The 23654-nt window shown below is 39.9% G+C and overlaps 2 protein-coding genes across 2 annotated transcripts; both read right to left on the reverse strand.

Annotated features, from left to right (window-relative positions):
• Positions 1 to 3666: 3666 nt before the first annotated feature.
• Positions 3667 to 8743, reverse strand: LOC139983404 (uncharacterized). Its single transcript, XM_071996946.1, has 2 exons — positions 8205 to 8743; positions 3667 to 6178 (listed from the first exon to the last, which is right to left on the reverse strand). Exons 1-2 carry the CDS (start codon positions 8353 to 8355, stop codon positions 4341 to 4343), a joined length of 1989 nt encoding a protein of 662 aa, XP_071853047.1. The 5' UTR covers positions 8356 to 8743; the 3' UTR covers positions 3667 to 4340.
• Positions 8744 to 16929: 8186 nt separating this feature from the next.
• Positions 16930 to 20815, reverse strand: LOC139983415 (uncharacterized). The gene is made up of 2 exons (XM_071996958.1): positions 20107 to 20815; positions 16930 to 19453 (listed from the first exon to the last, which is right to left on the reverse strand). The coding sequence occupies exons 1-2, from the start codon at positions 20303 to 20305 to the stop codon at positions 17613 to 17615; spliced, it is 2040 nt and encodes a 679-aa protein (XP_071853059.1). The 5' UTR covers positions 20306 to 20815; the 3' UTR covers positions 16930 to 17612.
• Between the last annotated feature and the right edge of the window lie 2839 nt (positions 20816 to 23654).

Consider the following 23654-nt stretch of genomic DNA (forward strand, 5'->3'; position numbering starts at 1 on the left):
GTAGTGTTCGGTTTCGGAAATATCTGGTATTTGTTTCATTTCCTTCAACGAATTTTTATAATAGCCGTTATATAAGAGGTTTTAATATTTGTACACCAATAAATGAACTGTGTCTGAATTTTCGAAAATTTCCTGACCAACAGTCTTCATCATATTTCCCTCTACTCGTGCAATTTCGGCCGGTCTGTTAGGGGTTCAAGGAGGTTTTTCTATATTGGTTGTCCATAGATGAATTTGTTTGCAACATTATGGGTATGTTTTGGAGTGAGTTTATTCACGAGAAGTGTGAATTTTCAAATTCTGAACAAATAATGGGCTTAAAACCTTCAAAAGTGGGGCTGTCGGGTATTGTGGACCGCGACATAGAATCACCTACAAAAGCAATGATCCACAGGACATGCGATGAGGTCGAACATGATGTGTGACTGGTGACAATCTTCAACACGGTTATGGATGCGCGGGTTCCACATGTTAATGTGCATATCATATAGGCATTCATCAGTTATTACATCACATGCCAATAACATAAATCATTTCCGTGTTATTACCCTTCCATATTGGTTATAATTATGGGGAAGTCCTTACAACAATAATGATAATAATATAAGTTTAACCATTGAAAAACACATTGCAAATTCTTCTTCTTTCAGTAGGTGCCAGTGGCGGAGCTAGGGGTATTGGTCAGGGGGGAGAGAATGGTCTCTAGGGGCGCTTTCGACACTATCTAAGCGGAGCGGCACCACAGGTTGGCGCGGAGCGTACATAATTTTTTGAGTAAAGATATTCCCTAGATTGCCGGAAATGATCCTTTCCGGGCCTTGCTAATTTGCAGATAAACGAAGAATAAATAGGTGTCATCGCCATTTGTCAGAAAATTGCACCAACAAAATGTGACAAATGTCAATAGGTATTTCAGAGCGTAATAAAAAAGTCAATAATCGCAAATAAGTAGAAAGTGGTAAAAAGCTGAAAAGTGCGCCAGCAGTCCATTTGAGTCCGCCAGGGGGCATCCCCCCCCCCCCCTCTGACTGTATGGACGCTCCGCTACTGGTAGGTGCCCGAAAAAATTCTCAGCATATTGCCCGAATTTTCACCAAAAAATTGAAAAACACACTGCAAATTATTATTCTTTCAGTAGGTGCCCGAAAAATTCTCAGCATATTGCCGAATTTTCACCCCCAAAAATTTGAAAAACGCACTGCAAATTATTCTTCTTCCAGTAGGTGCCCGAAAAATTCTCAGCATATTGCCCGAATTTTCAAAAAAAAAAATTGGTTGGGGGGGCTGCAGCCCCCCGCCTCCTACGCCTATGCTGGGGGGTATCAAAACCAGAAATTTTCTTGTACGCTGCGCGCCAACCGATGGTGGCGCTCCGCTTAAATAGTAATTCGCGCCCCCCGGGTTAGAAAATCCTGGATACGCCCCTGATACTTTGTTTTGTTTCGTGTTGAGACAGTATTTTTGTTCTAAAATTGGGCAGATTAGTCCTTAAGGAAATATTGTTTATAGTCTATACACTTTCTTTCCAATCTCCTCTCCTACCTTCACTCCTTCCTCTCGTCTTTCTCTCTCTCCCCCTCCCGCGCTAGTGGCGTACCTAGAATAGTTACCAGCTGGGACGGATACTCCCTGTGTCGCTCCGTGCAGGGGATGCCTTCCTGTAACGATAGGGGGAGGGGGTGGAGGAGGGGTGGTGCGTGTAGGTGTCTAAAGGGAGGTGGTCCTTTTCCCTTCTGTTATTTCATGTGTTATCTAATGGTGCTATCTTTGGCAAAGCTTTGAACTGATTAGATGGTTAGGAATTCTCATCCTTTGGTGAATGTTTCTTAATCTTTGCTATTTTTTGGTTCTCAAACTACTCACTGATAATGCTCAATTTAGGCTTAAACCACCACAACGATTTAAAAAAAAATAGAAACCAAAATCCACCTTTCCTCTCTATCTAGCCGCCACTAGTATCCCCATAATTATGTTTTCTTTTATTTATTTATTTTTGGGAGCTGGGCTATGTTCCCCTCCCCTTCCCCCCTAACTGTACATCAAAGCATCACTATGTAACATTTGGGCGATACATAATGTTTCTCGATGTTCCTCAACTGCTCCCTGGGGAATCGACCCGGGCTGCGAATATTTTTTTCCCAAACTGAACTGACACTGAAATTATTTCCTCGATTATGATTGGTTATCAGCGAGCACGTGATATACTTTAGTTTTCAACATGGATCCTCCATAATCTGTCGATATCAGTATGATCAACACAACCAAATTCAAGATATTCACATTAGCAACTTTCCAGAACTTTTGGTAGGTATATTTGAACGAAAGTATAGAGTGAAGCAACTATTCCCAACTACTGCGCCCATTATAGGCAGTCCTTGATCGTTTGTTTACTCGCTTGACTCCGCTCTACACAGCACATACATGTAAGGTAGCCTATTGTACTATGTATAGTATACAACACAATAAAACACAGTGCATTTGTAATTGTATACATGTAGCCGATGTACATATGTACCGTGGTGTTTGTGTACATTCGGGGTTGCGATACTTTTAGTTTTATAATCATAAATTCAAAATGCATTCAGTCAATGAATCATGATAGGCCTAGTCGAATATGTAGTGGCCATGAAGACGCGCGAGCGAGTGTGTGTCAGCCAGTGAGTGTACACAAACATGGCATTTGACGATATGTCTGTGTCTTTTGACTAGTTAACTAGTTGTATATAGCCTTATAACCTATACGTACGTAACCAAATTTGTTTACCTGCACAATTAGAAGTTCTTATACATGGTGACATAGTAGGCCTGCATTAACCGTATATACGTATTCGTACTAGTTCGAGATCTCAAATTCACTAATATAGGCCCTACCGCCCTTACAGTAGCTCTTGATAACTGGAAGCCTCACATTGTATCTACATGTAGGCACACTTAGGCCTACATACTTTAACTTAGCCTGTATATGGCGTACACACGTATTTTTGACATGATGCGGCTCATGAGGATTGGTATGATCAACACTAACAGTGTCACATACATTCATTCATAAACGCCGACTACCATTCCGGTATTGATCAGCCAATCAGAATCGAGGAAATAATTTCAGTGTCAGTTCAGTTTGGGAAAAAAATATTCGCACCCGGGCTACGGCCCTGAAGTATCTTTACTTTTATAGGTTTACATGTTTCTTCAAACTTCAATTGATACCTTCCAGTTCGAACTGATTCTCTGAGAGTTTCCATATTCTTTATATTTACATATTCGTATATAGAGAGTAAAATATTCGTTCTTATTAATTATGAATTTAACTCCTTATGCTACAGTATGTCGACATCTTATTTTAATCTTTCTACCATCATCTCGAAATAACGCCATTAAAATGTCGACCTTTGATCTTAAACGTTCCACGATATGGTACAATACAGACTTAAATTCTCGAAATTCTCGACTGTGTATAGATAGTATAGGCTGTCTAAATTTGAGAGTGGTTAATTATTTGAGACTTATATACTTAAATTATACCGGATGTTGAATACATCAAATCTTGCACTTGTCTAGTAGAACGCTCCCATAAGTAAATAGAGAGAACAATACAAGAAACCAGTAATTTATATATATATATATATATATATATATATATATATATATATATATATATATATATATATATATATATATGAAACTTAATCGTCCGTTTTTAGTGTAAGTTCTCGTTTTTGGGTAGAAGCAGATAAGGCGGTGAGTAGGGGTACACTAATGAATTTTGTCCAAGCCCAACTTTTGTGGTTTGGAACATTTAATGGGGATTCATTTTGGACGAAATATTACCTTCTCTTTTGGTTATTTTGTTTTAATAACATGCATACACACACAACGTTAATGCGTTCGTACCTTGGCCTAAGCATTTATCAATGAACATGTATTAACTATACCCCTGACGATGCGCACAGAAAAGTTGCCAGCGGGTGGTATTTTGCTCATCCTTGCCTAGTACATATCCAAGAAAACACAGAGACGCCAATTTAGTAATTTGTAAAAGTGACACCGTCACCTCCCCTCTCCCTTGCTTTAAGAAGCAAAATGATATCAATGCAACAGGGACCATTCGCTGACACAGGTCAATACCCTATAAATGAAAGCCCGTTACGCCACTTGACCTTTGTCACTTCTATTGTACCCTCATTGCACTATAATGAAATGAAGAAATGACAAAGACATTTCTGAACTTTTTAGTTAAGAAAATCAATAATAACGAAAATCCAAATTCAAAGTGTTTCATTTTTGCCTGAAAAGAGAAGGTCTTAACATTGTCGAATAGTACTCTGGTTCATCATTCTTTGTTATTTGAAACTGATACACCTTTGGCGGATGAAATTATAAACAAACTTCATTTTGGAACCTCTTTCTTGTTCACGGAATGATGTTGAATTACCCCAAAGTGCTGAAACCAAAGCCCGATCTTTAGTTAGTTTTGACATACTACTGTGAGCGAAATGAATAGCTACGGGGAATGAAAGGGTTTTCTGACTTTTCAAGCACATAGGTTTAGAAGGCTGAGTCATAACATTATCACAACTGAATGGTAAGCTGAATATTCTGTCCAATGAGGTAACTAGCCATTCACTTCTGATTTGACCATCTGCCATGAGCTTTCGGAGACACAACATATCAGAAACGTGTGGTGAGCCTTTAACTGTAAATTCGGGAAGGGACTCCCATGGAATATTTGCCATGAGAGTAGCGACACGTGTATATTCACTTGCATTGCCAGACACAAGTGCTGGAACAAAACGTTGATAAACTGTAAGAGCACCATTGTGACAACGTTCTGTACTGGCTGGGAAGTTGATTGGCAGCACGTCAAAGTCTGACATCCACCCTCCACCTACTGCTGCCATGGCAAGGTATCTCAAGAAGCAGGCAATTTCATACTCAGCGTTGCCTCTTGTTGGGAAAGTAGCAAACTTTTCGCGCAAAGCTTGATACGATGGATGCCGTCTCGCGTCATCTTCATTGATAATTCTAGGTGTCCAACCGGCAGATGACCATGCATTATTCCAAGTTTCCAAAGTGTTTTCTTTGTCTTTCTTAACTGTGTCTTTATCGTCCGACAGACTTTGAAAATATGTATAAATGACGCAGTTATCGCATTTAATGTCTTTTAGGTTGTCATTAGCATATGGTACAGCATCAGTTTTGATTGGAACGGCTTCGATATTTGACAGTGAGAATCTCGTTTTACAGTGTTTATATCTTTCTGTGAATGTTTCGGGCGTCCAACTTAGAGGAGGTAATACATTCGTTGCTGCTATATCGCGAGAGTATCCTAAAACACACATATCCATTGCATATAGATCTAACATTTTCTCCCAGGACGTACTTGTATACATTTCTGTGCAGTCGTCATTGCCATCCAATGCAGAAAATTTCACCTTTAGTGATGATACATCTGACTTTATAAGATTACCAAGAACATCCATGCTTTCGTTCCAAGACTCATATACTAAATGTTGATCGAGTCCAAACTTTTCATCGTCATGAAATAGCATCCCTACTTGTGACTTGAGATGTTCCTCCTCCTCAATGGAGATATGTTCCAACGTTTTCTCAACAAACGCAGGGAAGTTCGAGCTTGTCTCGTTGTCCATTTTGCCTTCCATCCATTTTATGTTTTTGTTTGAGAGAAGTCTCCAGACAGAAATGAGACGAGAGCACGGATGGCGTAGAACCCCAATCTTCACATAACCATGAAATATACTTTTATCGAATGATCTGATCGGATGATGTCCTCCTAGATAATGACCGTTTACCTCTTCGCGCCTATCATCAAAAAGGAAAGACCTCTCCAAATGTTCCCCGCCGCTCTTCGATATGTGTATGAAGATGAGTTTGTTTACTTCTGAGATCTGGCTGTACCGGAGGAGTTCCGGGATTGATAATTGACTGACGAGTTCTCTTTCTCGTAATTGGCAAAAAGGAGGGTAGGGTAATTTAACCCAACCTGCTAGGCAAGCCCATTCGTTGCTTTCATCATCCTTCGTGCAAAACTGGGATACTGATGTGCCTTTCTGAGAATCTTTTTGGAGAGTCTGGAGCGTCCAACCGATTGGACACACTTCCATCAATAGTTCGTGATCTGTAACGTTTTGGCTACCATGGTTGTCCGCAAAGCGACTACCTGAAAGTAAAATACCAAAACATGAATGGAACGACACTATTGATCTTCGAATAACTTGCAGAGGCAATCTATTAAAAGTCGTCGTTGTCATCATCTATAGATGACTGCAACGACGATGATGCCGGCGGTGATGATCATGTTAGCTGGTAATTGTCATGATCATAATTCACCACTTTTATATAGAGCTTAATTAAGAGGACAGATTGAGGATAGATGCGTTCTTAAGTAATTTTTGAAAATAAGCCACAAACTCAGTTTGTCTTAACTTGTCAGAGCAGAATATTCCGCACGAACACTGAAAAGCACGATGACCACTTGACTGTGCGGCTACAGTAGGAGGTACAAATAATACTTTAGAACTAGAGCGTACTCGACGAGCTGAGAGCGTATACCTAGCTATGTACAAGACTTTGGAAGTAGATGAATCAGGCCACGGATGTATTTGGAAGTGAGGAGTTGAACTAGTGCAATTGATTAGCGATGCAAAAGGAAGCCAGTGCAAACTACAAAGGACTGGAGTAGCATTAGTTGTAGATCCGGCACGTGGAACTGATCTTGCTGATTCCATGTTCCCCTTAGAGTCATAAAAACAAATCGCCATATATCTAACCAGATGTTTGGCCTTTCAGTCTGAGTGTATATTATTACCTCATTGCCTCTAAATAGGATCGATGTTATAATCACAGAAAGCAGTGAAGTACAGCTATTATTCTCCATTTGGTTCCTGTTGGTATCTGATTCCCAACAAATTTTCACTCATTTTTAGAGGAATCCTGTAACGACTTTTGCTTCAAGTTTTATCCAAAAGCGGATGCAATAAATGTATATAACAGCTTGCAACAAGATGTAGCGAACATAACTATTCCCGAGTCCTGATTCGTATATGTAACGTGGGCAGGATGATAGTATGTTAGACTGAAGCTAACTTATCATATTGGCTTTGAAAGCCAACTCTTCACATCTTCCTCAATGTTCTAGCATCAATCATACCCGCTATAGATTTCAGTTTCCATTATGTTTGACGATATATTATTTTATGTTGGAAAATGACAAAACTTCTGATTGCCAAGTGAACCCGGTCCTTTTACGAAAGGATCCTAATACGTTTAACTTCATATATACTCCTGCAATGTTTCCAGACTGGAAAAGCGTTCCGGAATACCTGACATAATGAACTGTGGTATAAACTACTAAGTTCTCCCAGTATTATGGAGGACTTACAAAGGGGGCTTAATTTCAATTACCGGCAATAGATCATGACGTCTAATTCTCTTGCATTTTACAGGTGCACTCCTGATGTCCTCTTCTGTACTGAAACAAATTAATGTTTCTTTGAAAGATATTTGGTCGAAGAGATATACCATGGATATATATCATGGAATTCATACTTTGGGTAACGCAATCCATGTTTTCTTGAAATGGAATTCTATCTGGAGATACCGTGACTCCATCTGTGACTCTAACCTGGTTCGACGTTCATGACCACATTATGTGTAATATCTGGAATCTTATGAAGTGAGTAAGTAACTAAGTCAACTTTATTGAATCCCAGAAGGAAATTACAAATCTGCGGTGAGCAATACAATGAATGATACCAAAAAGGATGTATTTTCAAGTTTTAAGAGCGGTATAGTCGACAGACCCAAGTATGAGGTTTTCATGGCATCCATGTAAAATGAATGGATGGGTCGAGATGGAAGAGTTAAGTGAAATGACTAGAGATGAATGACCTTGGCGTTTGCTAGCTTGTGAAGTCAAACGGTGGTGTAAATTCAAATAACCAGGTCCACATCATCACTATCTATATATAGTTGTATTTGTTTTCTTCAAGTTAGCATATTTGTATCACCTGAATAATTAATGTTTGGTTTACATGGATATAAGAAAGAAATATTCCCAATTATTACCAGACTATATATATATATATATATATATATATATATATATATATATATATATATATATATATATATATATATATATATATGCGTGTTTATAGGATATACAATAGAATATATGCGCTTACCTCTCATTTGTGTAAGAGAATCCCGGCGATTGTCTTTGACTCGCGAAACATTGTTGCCGCTCCGTAAGATATAATATACCGCAAATATGGTAGAAACTGCAACCAGGATTCCAAAACGTCGGAGATCTCCTTTGAATTTTCGATGTATCATGATGTGTTCAACTTAGTGCTTGAGCACGCGTAGAGATACTGTAAGATATGTTTATATCATAACAGGAGAAGGGATGAGCTGATTATATCTGCGTCTATGTAAATGTTTCAGTCTATAACGTGTTAACGTCGACAGTACTCAAACAGCAATATTTAGCCCATATGCACGTAAATATATTAATATATTACAAATTTCATTAAGTGGGTAGACAGTTACTGCGGAAGTGTTGAAGGGACATCGCTGTGACAACTTTCTGACTCTCGAACTATTTTAAAGAAAGACTTTCATGATTTTGATTTTGATACTGCTGGAACTTCATACTTCTTATCACGGCTTCAGTGTCACATATCGGAAGAAATACATTCGTCTCTGACGGGACAGAGCTAAAATTTGATGGAATATTTTTTTCCCAAAATGGTCCTTTTAACGCTCTGTATAGTAACCGCATATTAAATGATCGAAATTCTAAAACCATTCATTATGATCAGTTGAGTACGACAAGAAATAGAAAAGTAATGAACACAAACAAACTATAGAATACGGGCGGAGTTAAACTTATATCGGAATCAACTGCACATATACCACATAGCGGCTTTTTGTGAGAAACACCAGCTTAAATGTGTTAACAAGCTTTAATCTGATGCCACAAGCTTAAATATTTATAGCGCTTTTCCGTAGATATTGAAAAACTCAAAGCAGTTAATAGTTCAATGCCCCCCACCCCTCCCACCTCACCCCCTTCCCCATCCTCCCTAAAAGTAAAAAGAATGTGGAAAAAAGGGGAAAAAAAAAACGATTTGATAATAGCAAGTAAGTACCACGGACAATGACAAAATAAGGTAAGAAACAAAAGATAAGGTTCCAACTAACTTAAAGCCCTATAACGTATACGTGTAATGAGAACCGTAGCAAGCGACCATATTGTACAGTGACGTAATGGTAAAGAAGAGGGCGCAGTTCATATTTCATCACGCAGTATCTTCCGCTATTTACTAGGCGTAACACATGTAAATTCATACAGTCTCGCATTGTGACAATGTATGGAACGCGGAAAGGGTCAACGTGAGGCGCCGTCCACTCAGAAATGGTCGTTCACTCAGAAACCGTCCACTTAGAGATCGCCGCTCAAATACAGCAGCCGTCCATTTTCAAATCGTCGTTTAACGTGAGGCGCCGTCCACTCAGAGAGTGTCGTTGATACACAGACCGTCTACTCAGAGATCGCTGCGCAAACACAGCAACCGTCATCCTTTCAGGAACCGTCCATTCAGAAATGATCGTAACTTAGAAACCGTCGCGACTGAGAAATTGTCGTTACTCAGAAATCGTCGATTCAGAGATGGCTGCCTCAGAGATCGTCCATTCAGAGATGGTCGTTCTACTATAACAGCGCTGGGTTCGGGGCGGGAGCACAGACGTGTACGGTAAATAAGCCGCGCCTACTTAATGTATACGTGAATAGCCATTGTAAAGGGGAGGACGAATTCTAAGTAGGCGGCAGCTCAGCATCGACCGGCGATTTCTGAGTGGACGATTTATGAGTCAACGGCCATTTCTGAAATGAACGGTTTCTGCAGTTCAACGGCCATTTCAAAATGGGCGGCTGCTTGTATTTGAGCAACAATCTCTGAGTAGACGGTATCTGAGTGAACGACCATCTCTGAGTGGACGGCGCCTCACGTTGACCCTTTCCGCGTTCCATAATATGAACCTTAATTGTGTTCACCGTACGTTGTGAATAAACTAAGTGACTTGTACAGTCTTAATATCGAATAGTTAAATAACGTACTCTCGAGGATACGCTAAAGATTACAAGATACATTCCAAGTAAACTTCCTCTTCTTCTTAGTAATGTCTATACTGACAGAAATAATACACGCGACTTTCTTTTTTCTATTGGCAAGTGGCAAGATCCACTTCTATTTTGCCCGATGGTGATTGCGATGGCGATTATCATTATCATGACTATGATTATGACTATGAATATGACTACGATGCATGTGAGCTTGTCACCGTCGGCACTCTTATACAGTTGTAGTCGAGAGGACCCAATTCCTGTCATTAACTTAATTGCAAATATTGCAATTTGTTGTACAGAATGCAACGATGATCCAATATTTGTGGAAAATGACTTTGTGGTGACTTTTTTGGTTTGCCACTTAAAATCAAAATCATTTCTACCATTGCCGATCGAAATTTCCCATTGCTTCCCCGTCCCCTCCGACCCCGGGCCAGATTGAAATACCCAATCCAACATCATTAGCCTCTGTACACAGACAACATACACTGTGCCCACATTCGTGGCCAAAACGAATAATAACGCACTCGAAGTGATCTCGATCTCAATCAGCGAAAAGGTGCATATGAACGCTGTCGTGATTGTTGTAGTGCGCGTGCGCGTGCGCGCTACAATATTGGCATGACTGGCAAGTGAACGATACCTACATGGCTATTAGTCTCTGTTACATTTGCAGTTTCAGAGGCTAGCTGCGTAGCCAAACTTATTCTGAGTCTGTCACAGCGGTCACAAGCGCCCTCACTTTGTAGGTACCTACATGACTACACTCCCTGTGTGTTGTCCGCCCAAACAATAACACTATGAACAACCGAAAAGTTCTTTCTAACACTGCAAGCACTTCACGCGCACTATACAATACTGCGTATTTGCAGGCAAATGCAGTTCTAGTTTAATAGCGTGTTTTACTTTGAGTCTTCTGTACATGGTTATTATAAATAACGATGCTACATTCCAGGCGGGAATCACAAATGTGGCGGTCGATAGCGACTGAACTGCGAGAACTGTACTTACTGTACAATTGATATTTGGGTATCTGACGATATTTTAATATTTAGAAGCACAAATTCTTCGGAAATTCCTAAAACCATCATTCGTGACTAATTATTTGAAAGGAATAAGGCTGGTCAAACAAATAATGGTTGTTTCTTGAACAAAAAGAGACGTTTATATTAACTTCGCTCAGCAAGCTAAACAGGTTTCTTCACGGACGCTTTATTAGTAACAGCATTTATAGCTTGGTTATTCACAGCTCTCTCTCCACCTCTCTCCACACCTCATTCCACCCACCTCTCTCTCTCTCATTTTATCTCTCTCTCATGTGACTGATTATATTTGTGTTGAACTGAAAGGCTGTCAAAGGTTGTCCCAACTTCGCAAGAGCCAGCAATCTTACTGACAAGTGGTTCTTTGCCAACCTTCTATCGCAATTATATATATATATATATATATATATATATATATATATATATATATTGAGAACTATAGTTAATTTGGAGAATATGTTGGGTGGAACCCCCTTTCACAAAAAAAAACAACAATAATAGAAAACGTGCATGTTTATCGAAATACCAAAAACAAACTACATTTGATGAGAATAAGAAAACTAAGGTTCTTGGTATCTCGACAAACTTTTCCTTCTCTCCATCTCTACAGCGACTATACCCGGTTAACTTGGTGGTAACAAACTATACTAAATGCCAAGTTTTTGTTTCTTTCAAGTAGCCTATATTCAGGCTACGAGGGTGGATCCAAGATTTTGAACAGGCATGGGTGCGACCTTGCGAGCGTTCAAACAATCCGGGGTGTGGGCGTCCTCCCCCAGAGAAACAAAACACAAACAAAATAAATATTTGTGACGGGAAAGTCCCCCTCCAATCAGTACCTGGGTTTAATGAGTGGTTCATCTTGGACGGAAAAGATAAGGCTACAAAAGCTTAACAATTTCCGATTCCGAGCATCTCCTTGAATTTCCCAAATTTAGCCGTACAGTTAGAATCATCGTTCTTTATATTCACTTAAGGTTTACGTCAATTTCTTATCTAAGGTTCCATTCAGCCTCGTCTTCACTTGGCCTCAATAGATTTGTTTTTTTCTAGGATGTCTCAATATGAGCGTCGGCTTTCGGCCTTAGTATTTGCGATCTCTTTCTTTCTTTGCGGTTTCTCGTTCAGCTTGTAATTTTCTTTCCCCTTGCCTCTTTTGCCATCTATAAAGATATGTATTTGGTATGTATGTATTTTAGATCCTCCTGCAAGCAGGAACTCGTGAAGAAGCCTCATTGGCTTATCAAAGCCGCAAGCTGACCGAAGTCAGTCTCTTACATTCATATTTAACGTCCATGATTATGAATTGTCAATTGTCAACAACTCTGTAACTGGACGACATACATTAATCTGGGAGTGACTCGAACCTGGGACCTTATGATTGAAAGGCACCGGCGTTAACCACTGAGCTAACACTCCTATGATTTATACTCCTATGATATACAGTCCAAGATATACTAAAGCAACCACATTAGTGCGTAAAGTAATGAGTCACAATGACGGTGGATATACTGATTTTCTTTCTTTTGAACTAAAATTTTACGTAAGCTTTGCATAATAAAACAAGAGCAACTTACGGTTTTGCTTGCGTTCGGTTCAAGCCCGAGAAAGGAAAATAAAAGAGCACGTGGCTATACGGTACTAATATACTGCTCGTGCAGCCGAATTCCGATTCTCTGTTAACAAGACATGATTACGTAATGCTTAAGGATGCACAAAACCATGGCTAAATAATTAGCATCCAATTAACGCAATATGCAAAGCAATCAATAAAATTCAGGCGCGTATCCAGGGGGGGTGTTGGGGGGCCGCGCCCCCCGAGTAAGAAAAAGAGGAGAGAAAAAAAAAGAGAAGAAAAAAGGGAAAAAAGAGGGGAAAAAAAGAGGAGGAGGAGAGGAAGGAAGGGAAAAGAAGAAGAAGAAAGAGAGAAAAGGGAGAAAAGGAGGGAGTAAAAAGAGAAACGCCAAGAAACCGGGAAGAGAACGAGGAACAGTGACATCACTATAGCGCTGATCCCTATTATATACACAGGGTATAGCCAGTGACGGATCGAGGATTTTGGAAGGGGCGTGCACCTCTCCCTATCCCTTACAACGAAAACTCCATTTTTGACGTTTCCATTTTTCCTCTCTCACTAATGTATCTATATATATACTATATATGGTCTATCATAACGCGTGTGTGTGTATGGACGCCTTAAACAATTGTACAATTGTGCTATGAAACCAACTGTGGCTGGTCTCGACCGAGTCGTCGGGGAACATGACGCATTTCGGGAAGGGGCGACCACCCCCCCCCACCTAGCATATTTTTTATGATATCGCTAGTAATTTCAAAATAGAAAATGCTTAGATACAACTAACAAGGCCTGGGAAGTGTCGTTTCCAGCGATCTGGGAGGAATTTTCGGCCAACATTTTCTTGTACGCTTCGCGCAAACTCGTGGTGGCGCTACGTACGCTTGTACGCTTCGCCCCTCCATTGGCAAATTCCTCGCTACGCGCCTGTTCGAATAAAGCAAACAGCAGATATCAAATCATATCAATGAGCATGAAAATGACGTTCCAGGATGAACAGCTTCAAAACTGTCTGTGTGTGTAGTCAAAGGCGAAGGAGCCCAATTTGATTTGTGGAGCTGTAACGACTTGCCCGAAAAATATAACCAACATTTTTCGCGCGCAACATGTTAATGTCGATATCATACTAAGCAAGCATCGGTTATTACATCGCATGCCATCGTGTACCGCACGGTCCGTGAAAGTTGCGCAGTACACCGCGGGATGCCCATTTAAACAACGAAATGTCTTATGTAGATGGAGAAAAAGCATTGAGGTCAAATTATGTCAAAACTCTCTTTTACATTGGTAATGGCTAATTAGTCCACCAAGCTTAGAACTTTATTTGAATTACCAAGGAGATGATTTTTAATTAATTTCCTTTAGATGTAGCTATGTATTGCAATTTATTTTTCTTTCAGTTTAGGTGCCCGAAAAATTCTCAGCATATTGCCCGAATTTTCAGAAAAAAATATTGGAGGGGGGGGGGGGGGTTGCAGTCCCCCACCTCCTACGCCTATGTGTGTAGTGTTCGGTTTCGGAAATATCTGGTATTTGATTCATTTCCTTCAACGAATTTTTATAATAGCCGTTATATAAGAGGTTTTAATATTTGTACACCAATAAATGAACTGTGTCTGAATTTTCGAAAATTTCCTGACCAACAGTCTTCACCATATTTCCCTCTACTCGTGCAATTTCGGCCGGTCTGTTAGGGGTTCAAGGAGGTTTTTCTATAATGGTTGTCCATAGATGAATTTGTTTGCAACATTATGGGTATGTTTTGGAGTGAGTTTATTCACGAGAAGTGTGAATTTTCAAATTCTGAACAAATAATGGGCTTAAAACCTTCAAAAGTGGGGCTGTCGGGTATTGTGGACCGCGACGTAGAATCACCTACAAAAGCAATGATCCACAGGACATGCGATGAGGTCGAACATGATGTGTGACTGGTGACAATCTTCAAAACGGTTATGGATGCGCGGGTTCCACATGTTAATGTGCATATCATATAGGCATTCATCAGTTATTACATCACATGCCAATAACATAAATCATTTCCGTGTTATTACCCTTCCATATTGGTTATAATTATTGGGGAAGTCCTTACAACAATAATGATAATAATATAAGTTTAACCATTGAAAAACACATTGCAAATTCTTCTTCTTTCAGTAGGTGCCAGTGGCGGAGCTAGGGGTATTGGTCAGGGGGGAGAGAATGGTCTCTAGGGGCGCTTTCGACACTATCTAAGCGGAGCGGCACCACAGGTTGGCGCGGAGCGTACATAATTTTTTGAGTAAAGATATTCCCTAGATTGCCGGAAATGATCCTTTCCGGGCCTTGCTAATTTGCAGATAAACGAAGAATAAATAGGTGTCATCGCCATTTGTCAGAAAATTGCACCAACAAAATGTGACAAATGTCAATAGGTATTTCAGAGCGTAATAAAAAAGTCAATAATCGCGAATAAGTATAGAAAGTGGTAAAAAGCTGAAAAGTGCGCCAGCAGTCCATTTGAGTCCGCCAGGGGGCATCCCCCCCCCCCCCTCTGACTGTATGGACGCTTCGCTACTGGTAGGTGCCCGAAAAAATTCTCAGCATATTGCCCGAATTTTCACCAAAAAATTGAAAAACACACTGCAAATTATTATTCTTTCAGTAGGTGCCCGAAAAATTCTCAGCATATTGCCGAATTTTCACCCCCAAAAATTTGAAAAACGCACTGCAAATTATTCTTCTTCCAGTAGGTGCCCGAAAAATTCTCAGCATATTGCCCGAATTTTCAAAAAAAAAATTGGTTGGGGGGCTGCAGCCCCCCCGCCTCCTACGCCTATGCTGGGGGGTATCAAAACCAGAAATTTTCTTGTACGCTGCGCGCCAACCGATGGTGGCGCTCCGCTTAGATAGTAATTCGCGCCCCCCGGGTTAGAAAATCCTGGATACGCCCCTGATACTTTGTTTTGTTTCGTGTTGAGACAGTATTTTTGTTCTAAAATTGGGCAGATTAGTCCTTAAGGAAATATTGTTTATAGTCTATACACTTTCTTTCCAATCTCCTCTCCTACCTTCACTCCTTCCTCTCGTCTTTCTCTCTCTCCCCCTCCCGCGCTAGTGGCGTACCTAGAATAGTTACCAGCTGGGACGGATACTCCCTGTGTCGCTCCGTGCAGGGGATGCCTTCCTGTAACGATAGGGGGAGGGGGTGGAGGAGGGGTGGTGCGTGTAGGTGTCTAAAGGGAGGTGGTCCTTTTCCCTTCTGTTATTTCATGTGTTATCTAATGGTGCTATCTTTGGCAAAGCTTTGAACTGATTAGATGGTTAGGAATTCTCATCCTTTGGTGAATGTTTCTTAATCTTTGCTATTTTTTTGGTTCTCAAACTACTCACTGATAATGCTCAATTTAGGCTTAAACCACCACAACGATTTAAAAAAAAAATAGAAACCAAAATCCACCTTTCCTCTCTATCTAGCCGCCACTAGTATCCCCATAATTATGTTTTCTTTTATTTATTTATTTTTGGGAGCTGGGCTATGTTCCCCTCCCCTTCCCCCTAACTGTACATCAAAGCATCACTATGTAACATTTGGGCGATACATAATGTTTCTCGATGTTCCTCAACTGCTCCCTGGGGAATCGACCCGGGCTACGGCCCTGAAGTATCTTTACTTTTATAGGTTTACATGTTTCTTCAAACTTCAATTGATACCTTCCAGTTCGAACTGATTCTCTGAGAGTTTCCATATTCTTTATATTTACATATTCGTATATAGAGAGTAAAATATTCGTTCTTATTAATTATGAATTTAACTCCTTATACTACAGTATGTCGACATCTTATTTTAATCTTTCTACCATCATCTCGAAATAACGCCATTAAAATGTCGACCTTTGATCTTAAACGTTCCACGATATGGTACAATACAGACTTAAATTCTCGAAATTCTCGACTGTGTATAGATAGTATAGGCTGTCTAAATTTGAGAGTGGTTAATTATTTGAGACTTATATACTTAAATTATACCGGATGTTGAATACATCAAATCTTGCACTTGTCTAGTAGAACGCGCCCATAAGTAAATAGAGAGAACAATACAAGAAACCAGTAATTTATATATATATATATATATATATATATATATATATATATATATATATATATATATATATATATATATATATATATATATATATGAAACTTAATCGTCCGTTTTTAGTGTAAGTTCTCGTTTTTGGGTAGAAGCAGATAAGGCGGTGAGTAGGGGTACACTAATGAATTTTGTCCAAGCCCAACTTTTGTGGTTTGGAACATTTAATGGGGATTCATTTTGGACGAAATATTACCTTCTCTTTTGGTTATTTTGTTTTAATAACATGCATACACACACAACGTTAATGCGTTCGTACCTTGGCCTAAGCATTTATCAATGAACATGTATTAACTATACCCCTGACGATGCGCACAGAAAAGTTGCCAGCGGGTGGTAGTTTGCTCATCCTTGCCTAGTACATATCCACGAAGAAAACACAGAGACGCCAATTTAGTAATTTGTAAAAGTGACACCGTCACCTCCCCTCTCCCTTGCTTTAAGAAGCAAAATGATATCAATGCAACAGGGACCATTCGCTGACACAGGTCAATACCCTATAAATGAAAGCCCGTTACGCCACTTGACCTTTGTCACTTCTATTGTACCCTCATTGCACTATAATGAAATGAAGAAATGACAAAGACATTTCTGAACTTTTTAGTTAAGAAAATCAATAATAACGAAAATCCAAATTCAAAGTGTTTCATTTTTGCCTGAAAAGAGAACGTCTTAACATTGTCGAATAGTACTCTGGTTCATCAGTCTTTGTTATTTGAAACTGATACACCTTTGGCGGATGAAATTATAAACAAACTTCATTTTGGAACCTCTTTCTTGTTCACGGAATGATGTTGAATTACCCCAAAGTGCTGAAGCCAAAGCCCGATCTTTAGTTAGTTTTGACATACTATTGTGCGCGAAATGAATTGCTACAGGGAATGAAAGGGTTTTCTGACTTTTCAAGCACATAGGTTTAGAAGGCTGAGTCATTACATTATCACAACTGAATGGTAAGCTGAATATTCTGTCCAATGAGGCAACTAGCCATTCACTCCTGATTTGACCATCTGCCATGAGCTTTCGGAGACACAACATATCAGAAACGTGTGGTGAGCCATTATCTGTAAATTCGGGAAGGGACTCCCATGGAATATCTGCCATGAGAGTAGCGACACGTGTATATTCACTTGCATTGCCAGACACAAGTGCTGGAACAAAACGTTGATAAACTGTAAGAGCACCATTGTGACAACGTTCTGTACTGGCCGGGAAGTTGATTGGCAGCACGTCAAAATCTGACATCCACCCTCCACCTACTGCTGCCATGGCAAGGTATCTCAAGAAGCAGGCAATTTCATACTCAGCGTTGCCTCTTGTTGGGAAAGCAGCAAACTTTTCGCGCAAAGCTTGATACGATGGATGCCGTTTCGCGTCATCTTCATTGATAATTCTAGGTGTCCAACCGGCAGATGACCATGCATTATTCCAAGTTTCCAAAGTGTTTTCTTTATCTTTCTTAAATGTGTCTTTATCGTTCGACAAACTTTGAAAATATGTATAAATGACACAGTTATCGCATTTAATGTCCTTTAGGGTGCCATTATTATATGGTACAGCATCAGGTTTGATTTTTGGAACGGCTTCGATATTTGACAGTGAGAATCTCGTTTTACAGTGTTTATATCTTTCAGTGAATATTTCGGGCGTCCAACTTAAAGGAGGTAATACATTCGTTGCTGTTATATCGCGAGAGTATCCTAAAACACACATATCCATTGCATATAGATCTAACATTTTCTCCCAGGACGTACTTGTATACATTTCTGTGCAATCGTCATTGCCATCCAATGCAGAAAGTTTCATCTTTAGTGATGATACATCTGACTTTATAAGATTACTAAGAACATCCATGCTTTCGTTCCAAGACTCATATACTAAATGTTGATCGAGTCCAAACTTTTCATCGTCATGAAATAGCATCCCTACTTGTGACTTGAGATGTTCCTCCTCCTCAATGGAGATATGTTCCAACGTTTTCTCAACAAACGCAGGGAAGTTCGAGCTTGTCTCGTTGTCCATTTTGCCTTCCATCCATTTTATGTTTCTGTTTGAGAGAAGTCTCCAGACAGAAATGAGACGAGAGCACGGATGGCGTAGAACCCCAATCTTCACATAACCATGAAATATACTTTTATCGAATGATCTGATTGGATGATGTCCTCCTAGATAATGACCGTTTACCTCTTTGCGCCTATCATCAAAAAGGAAAGACCTCTCCAAATGTTCCCCGCCGCTCTTCGATATGTGTATGAAGATGAGTTTGTTTACTTCTGAGATCTGACTGTACCAGAGGAGTTCCGGGATTGATAATTGACTGACGAGTTCTCTTTCTCGTAATTGGCAAAAAGGAGGGTAGGGTAATTTAACCCAACCTGCTAGGCAAGACCATTCGTTGCTTTCATCATCCTTCGTGCAAAACTGGGATACTGATGTGCCTTTCTGAGAATCTTTTTGGAGAGTCTGGAGCGTCCAACCGATTGGACACACTTCCATCAATAGTTCGTGATCTGTAACGTTTTGGCTACCATGGTTGTCCGCAAAGCGACTACCTGAAAGTAAAACACCAAAACATGAATGGAACGGCACTATTGATCTTCGAATAACTTGCAGAGGCAATCTATTGAAAGCCGTCGTTGTCATCATCTATAGATGACTGCAACGACGATGATGCCGGCGGTGATGATCATGATAGTGGTAATTGTCATGATCATAATTCACCATTTTTTATATAGAACAAAAACAGAACAAATTGAGCACTAGTAATGATTGTGTATGACTGTTTTAGTTTCGAAACTATTCTCAACTTGACCTATTTCCGAATAGTCGATCCACACACAGTTCAAGCAAAGCTGTCAACCAAGTGTCTCTTAAACTGACTAGGAGTTATTCAGACAGAGTCGACAATAAAATAGAAAAATTGTTGTGCAGTCTAATTGCCCTGATATTACACATGTAGGCTACATTAATGCCTCGTGCAGAAATGTAAGTATATGATATCATGACATTGGTAATGTTACTGATTATTCTAATAACACAAACATCTTTCTCTTGGTTTAAATTCAAACGACGGAGCATCCAATATGGGTGAAAATTCCTTCTGGGAGCACAGTACGTTATGTTACATAACTTGTTGTTGTTTATAACTTGTTGTTGTTTAACATGGGACAAAAAGGATAAGTTTACAAAAAGAATGAAAACTAACCGTTTAAAAAGTTCAGATTTCCATCGTCTCCTTGAATTCCCCGACTAAGTTTGTACTGTCTTACCATACTATCACTAATTTTTGATATATGTGAAAGTGGGTAATTTTTCAAGCTTAAAATGATCACTGCGAGGAACAGAGTCGCAAAAATGAAACAAAAACGACGTCCACGAAAATGGTTCAAACGCAAACGAGACATTGTCTATTATAGTTGACCTCTTAGGATGTTTAAGAAATGTTGATCAATATTTAAAACAACGAGGAAGAAGAAAACAATAAATATAATAGAATGATGTATGAGTCACTATATATAGCGTTGCCCATTTGGTCTGCAAAGTTCAGCTTTGTAAATATTCCAGGCGACCCCGGTTAGGCTAGCGAGAGCGTTACTTAAAGTGTAAAGACTTGAGGCAAGAATCACTAATTGGAACAGACCACTGATTTCCAATTGCCAATGAGGTGTATCTACAGCTTGTTGCGATGTCCAGAAGTGGTAAACAAGCCTCGTAAAATTCATCCAACGGACCAATAAATGCGTTTAGAGAAACTCTCGGTGTATAATAGAGTTGAGGTGGGCCACTCCCTTTACAACCGCAGCAGCGTTGCTCAATGATCTCTCTGACGTCAACATTTGCTCAGATGTTCATGATAACAACAATAACCCATTTACCCAACTTTCCGTACATAAAAGTCGTTACTAATAGAGCTTGCCTGCCAAGAATGAAGATTGTGAGAGAACTGAATGGCCTTAATTAAGTCAGTAGGTTTCGCTCCAGTGAAATTGTCAATGGGTTCTTATACGCTTCTTTAGACATGCACATAGGCTTATCTCACAATTCAATCTCACCACGTGCTTTAGTTACCAGGACTATACCTGAGAGCTTGCCAGTGTTGCTTTAGCCGTCTTATAGGACTTAGTCCTAGTCTTATCCTCTCTATTCATACCAGTACTGAATAGCTGCTGCTCTCTGCCTAGTATGTAGTTTTAGTGTTTTATGTTGTACTCAGGGGCGGACTGGGTCTTAAAACCGGCCCGGGCATTTTTCAACTAGAACGGCCCATTTTTCATTGATATGTTACTTACTAGTGATCGCTGACTACTGTGAAAATGGGCTGTAAATTTTAACAGGCTCCCCAGCCCACCGGCCCACCGGGCATTGTCCAATTGCCCGTGTGGCCAGTCCGTCACTGGTGATACTTGTGGGTTACTTTATAAAGTATTACCTTACAGTGGCATAACTGTCTTGAATTGCTTTTAGCAGACTTGTTTTAAATATCGCAGTTACTTGAAACAAGTCAATCGATTTTAGCCTTAATTAACATTTAAAGAGTATAGAAGGAGAATCACGTTTCACTTACACAGCGTGAAAAGCAAAATTGTTGCACAGTTCGACATATAGGCCTACCAAAGAATTCGCAAGCATAATTTACAATGAAATACGTTACGAAAAGCCTACTAGAGCAAAACTTAAGACAGACATATTTGTATTTTTCGTCTTATAATTCTGCAATAATAAGTCACAGTATAAATCTTATTAAAGCAGGCATAATTGCACATGCTTAATTTCCAATATGTCTCACGAAGAACTTGACTATTGTGAATCTTACCCAGTGGGGGAGTCGATTCGTGTTGGTGTAACCCCATCAATTTATTGGGGAAAAAGGCATTAATTCTTGATACACTTCAAAAGAAGCCGTGCAGTAAAGTGCAGTAAAGAACCTGCTTATCCAGGAAAAACTCCGTTTTGCGGAGCAATGTGATTTTACTTGCAATGAACAATTTGATTTTGTCGATTCCGATTATGAAGTCTCAAGCATTTTCAATGCTAAAATCCAGCAACCCTTGAAATAATAGGGGCGGGGGGGGGGGGAGATTTCCTGGGTAAATATTAGTTTTCTAGCTCAATTGATTGGCATTTATAGCTAACTTTCATGACGTGGAATATTGACCTTTATTCTACATGTCCCTATCCTAATTAAACGAAGTACTTCCGAAGTGAAGCTTGATTTAGATTAATTATATCGAATCAATAGTATACTTGCATGACTGAGCGATAACGCCCCAACCAAGCGTTCGTTCCCTACCCTTTTAGGTTTCGATGTTAACCCTTGTTTGAACAATGAGGATACTACAGCAACGCCCTCTCACCTTATCCTTGCATGAAAGTATGTATATTTGTATGTGTATATGTATTTTAGATCCTCCTGCAAGCAGGAACTCGTGAAGAAGCCATCATTGGCTTATCAAAGCCGCAAGCTCACTGCATGAAGTCAGTCTCTCAGATTCATATTTAACGTCCACAGTTATAAATTGTCAATTGTCAACAACTTTGAAACTGAGTGGACGACATACAATGTCATACATTAATCTTGGAGTGACTCGAACTCGGGACCTTACAGTGATTGAAAGGCACCGGCGTTAACCACGTACGTACTGAGCTAACACACCTTAATGATTCGATAGAAACTAAATCCAACTCCACTGTAAGTTCGTTTTATTAGGATATATGTGGTATCCACTTAGAATTTCTTCAATGGACCCGCGGGGCCCTAACAACTCATTGTGAGGAGTAATTTGATGACGGATGACTCGTATCCATCGCGACTGGTCATATTACGTCTCGGGGGGGGGGCATGTCCCCCCAATATTTTAGGTGGGGGATATAGTATTTAATATCCCCCCCCCCCCCCCAATATTTGGTGGCATAGTTTTTTGTGGCTATAAGAGCATATTTTTTTATGATATCGCTAATAATTTCCAAAATAAATGATTAGATGCAACTTACAAGGCCTGGGAAGTGCCATTTCCAGCGATCTGGGAGGCATTTTCGGCCAAAATTTTCTTTTACGCTTCGCGCCAACTCATGGTGGCGCCACGCTCAGATAGTTTGCCTACAAGCTTCGTCCCTCCCTTGGCAAATTCCTCGCTACGCGCATGTCTAACCGTGTCACAATTTGTTACTAAATATCACCAAAAAACGACAAAGACTTTCACAGAGAGTTGTTTTTACTTATTTTCGAAATGAATTAGCTGGACGGACAATGGTGCAGATCATGGTGGGGACAGCGGGACGCGTTCCCACCAACTTTTTCAGAGGTGGGGACATGATATACCGTGTCCCCACCAATTTGTCTTGACCAATTTCCCTGTATTGAACTTTGGCGCAGTTTGGTCCAGCATTGTGCAAATGACATGCAGCAGTTCCCACTTTATTACAATTATCCACAGCTGTTAAATTTTGGAAGGAAATCGCATTTGCGGCAGTCTATAATTGTTTTCTGGGAGAGGACCCGGACCCATCGTATACAAAAGTCTACTTGGATTATTTGTCCCCTGATTTTTATTTCTGCAGACGCCCATGTGTTTCCCCCAACTTAAATTTCTAAGCCATGGGATCTCCAATTTAAGGAGGTTTTGGAGCATTATTGGGTCTGGGAAGTGTTATTTCCGGCGATCTGGGAGGTATATTTGCCAAAAAAAATCTTGTACGCTACGCGCGAACCAATGGTCGCGCTCCGCTTAGATAGTATCAGAGAACAGATACGCG

The sequence above is a fragment of the Apostichopus japonicus genome, chromosome 2 (genome assembly GCF_037975245.1).
Source record: "Apostichopus japonicus isolate 1M-3 chromosome 2, ASM3797524v1, whole genome shotgun sequence".
Lineage (NCBI taxonomy): Eukaryota > Metazoa > Echinodermata > Holothuroidea > Aspidochirotida > Stichopodidae > Apostichopus > Apostichopus japonicus.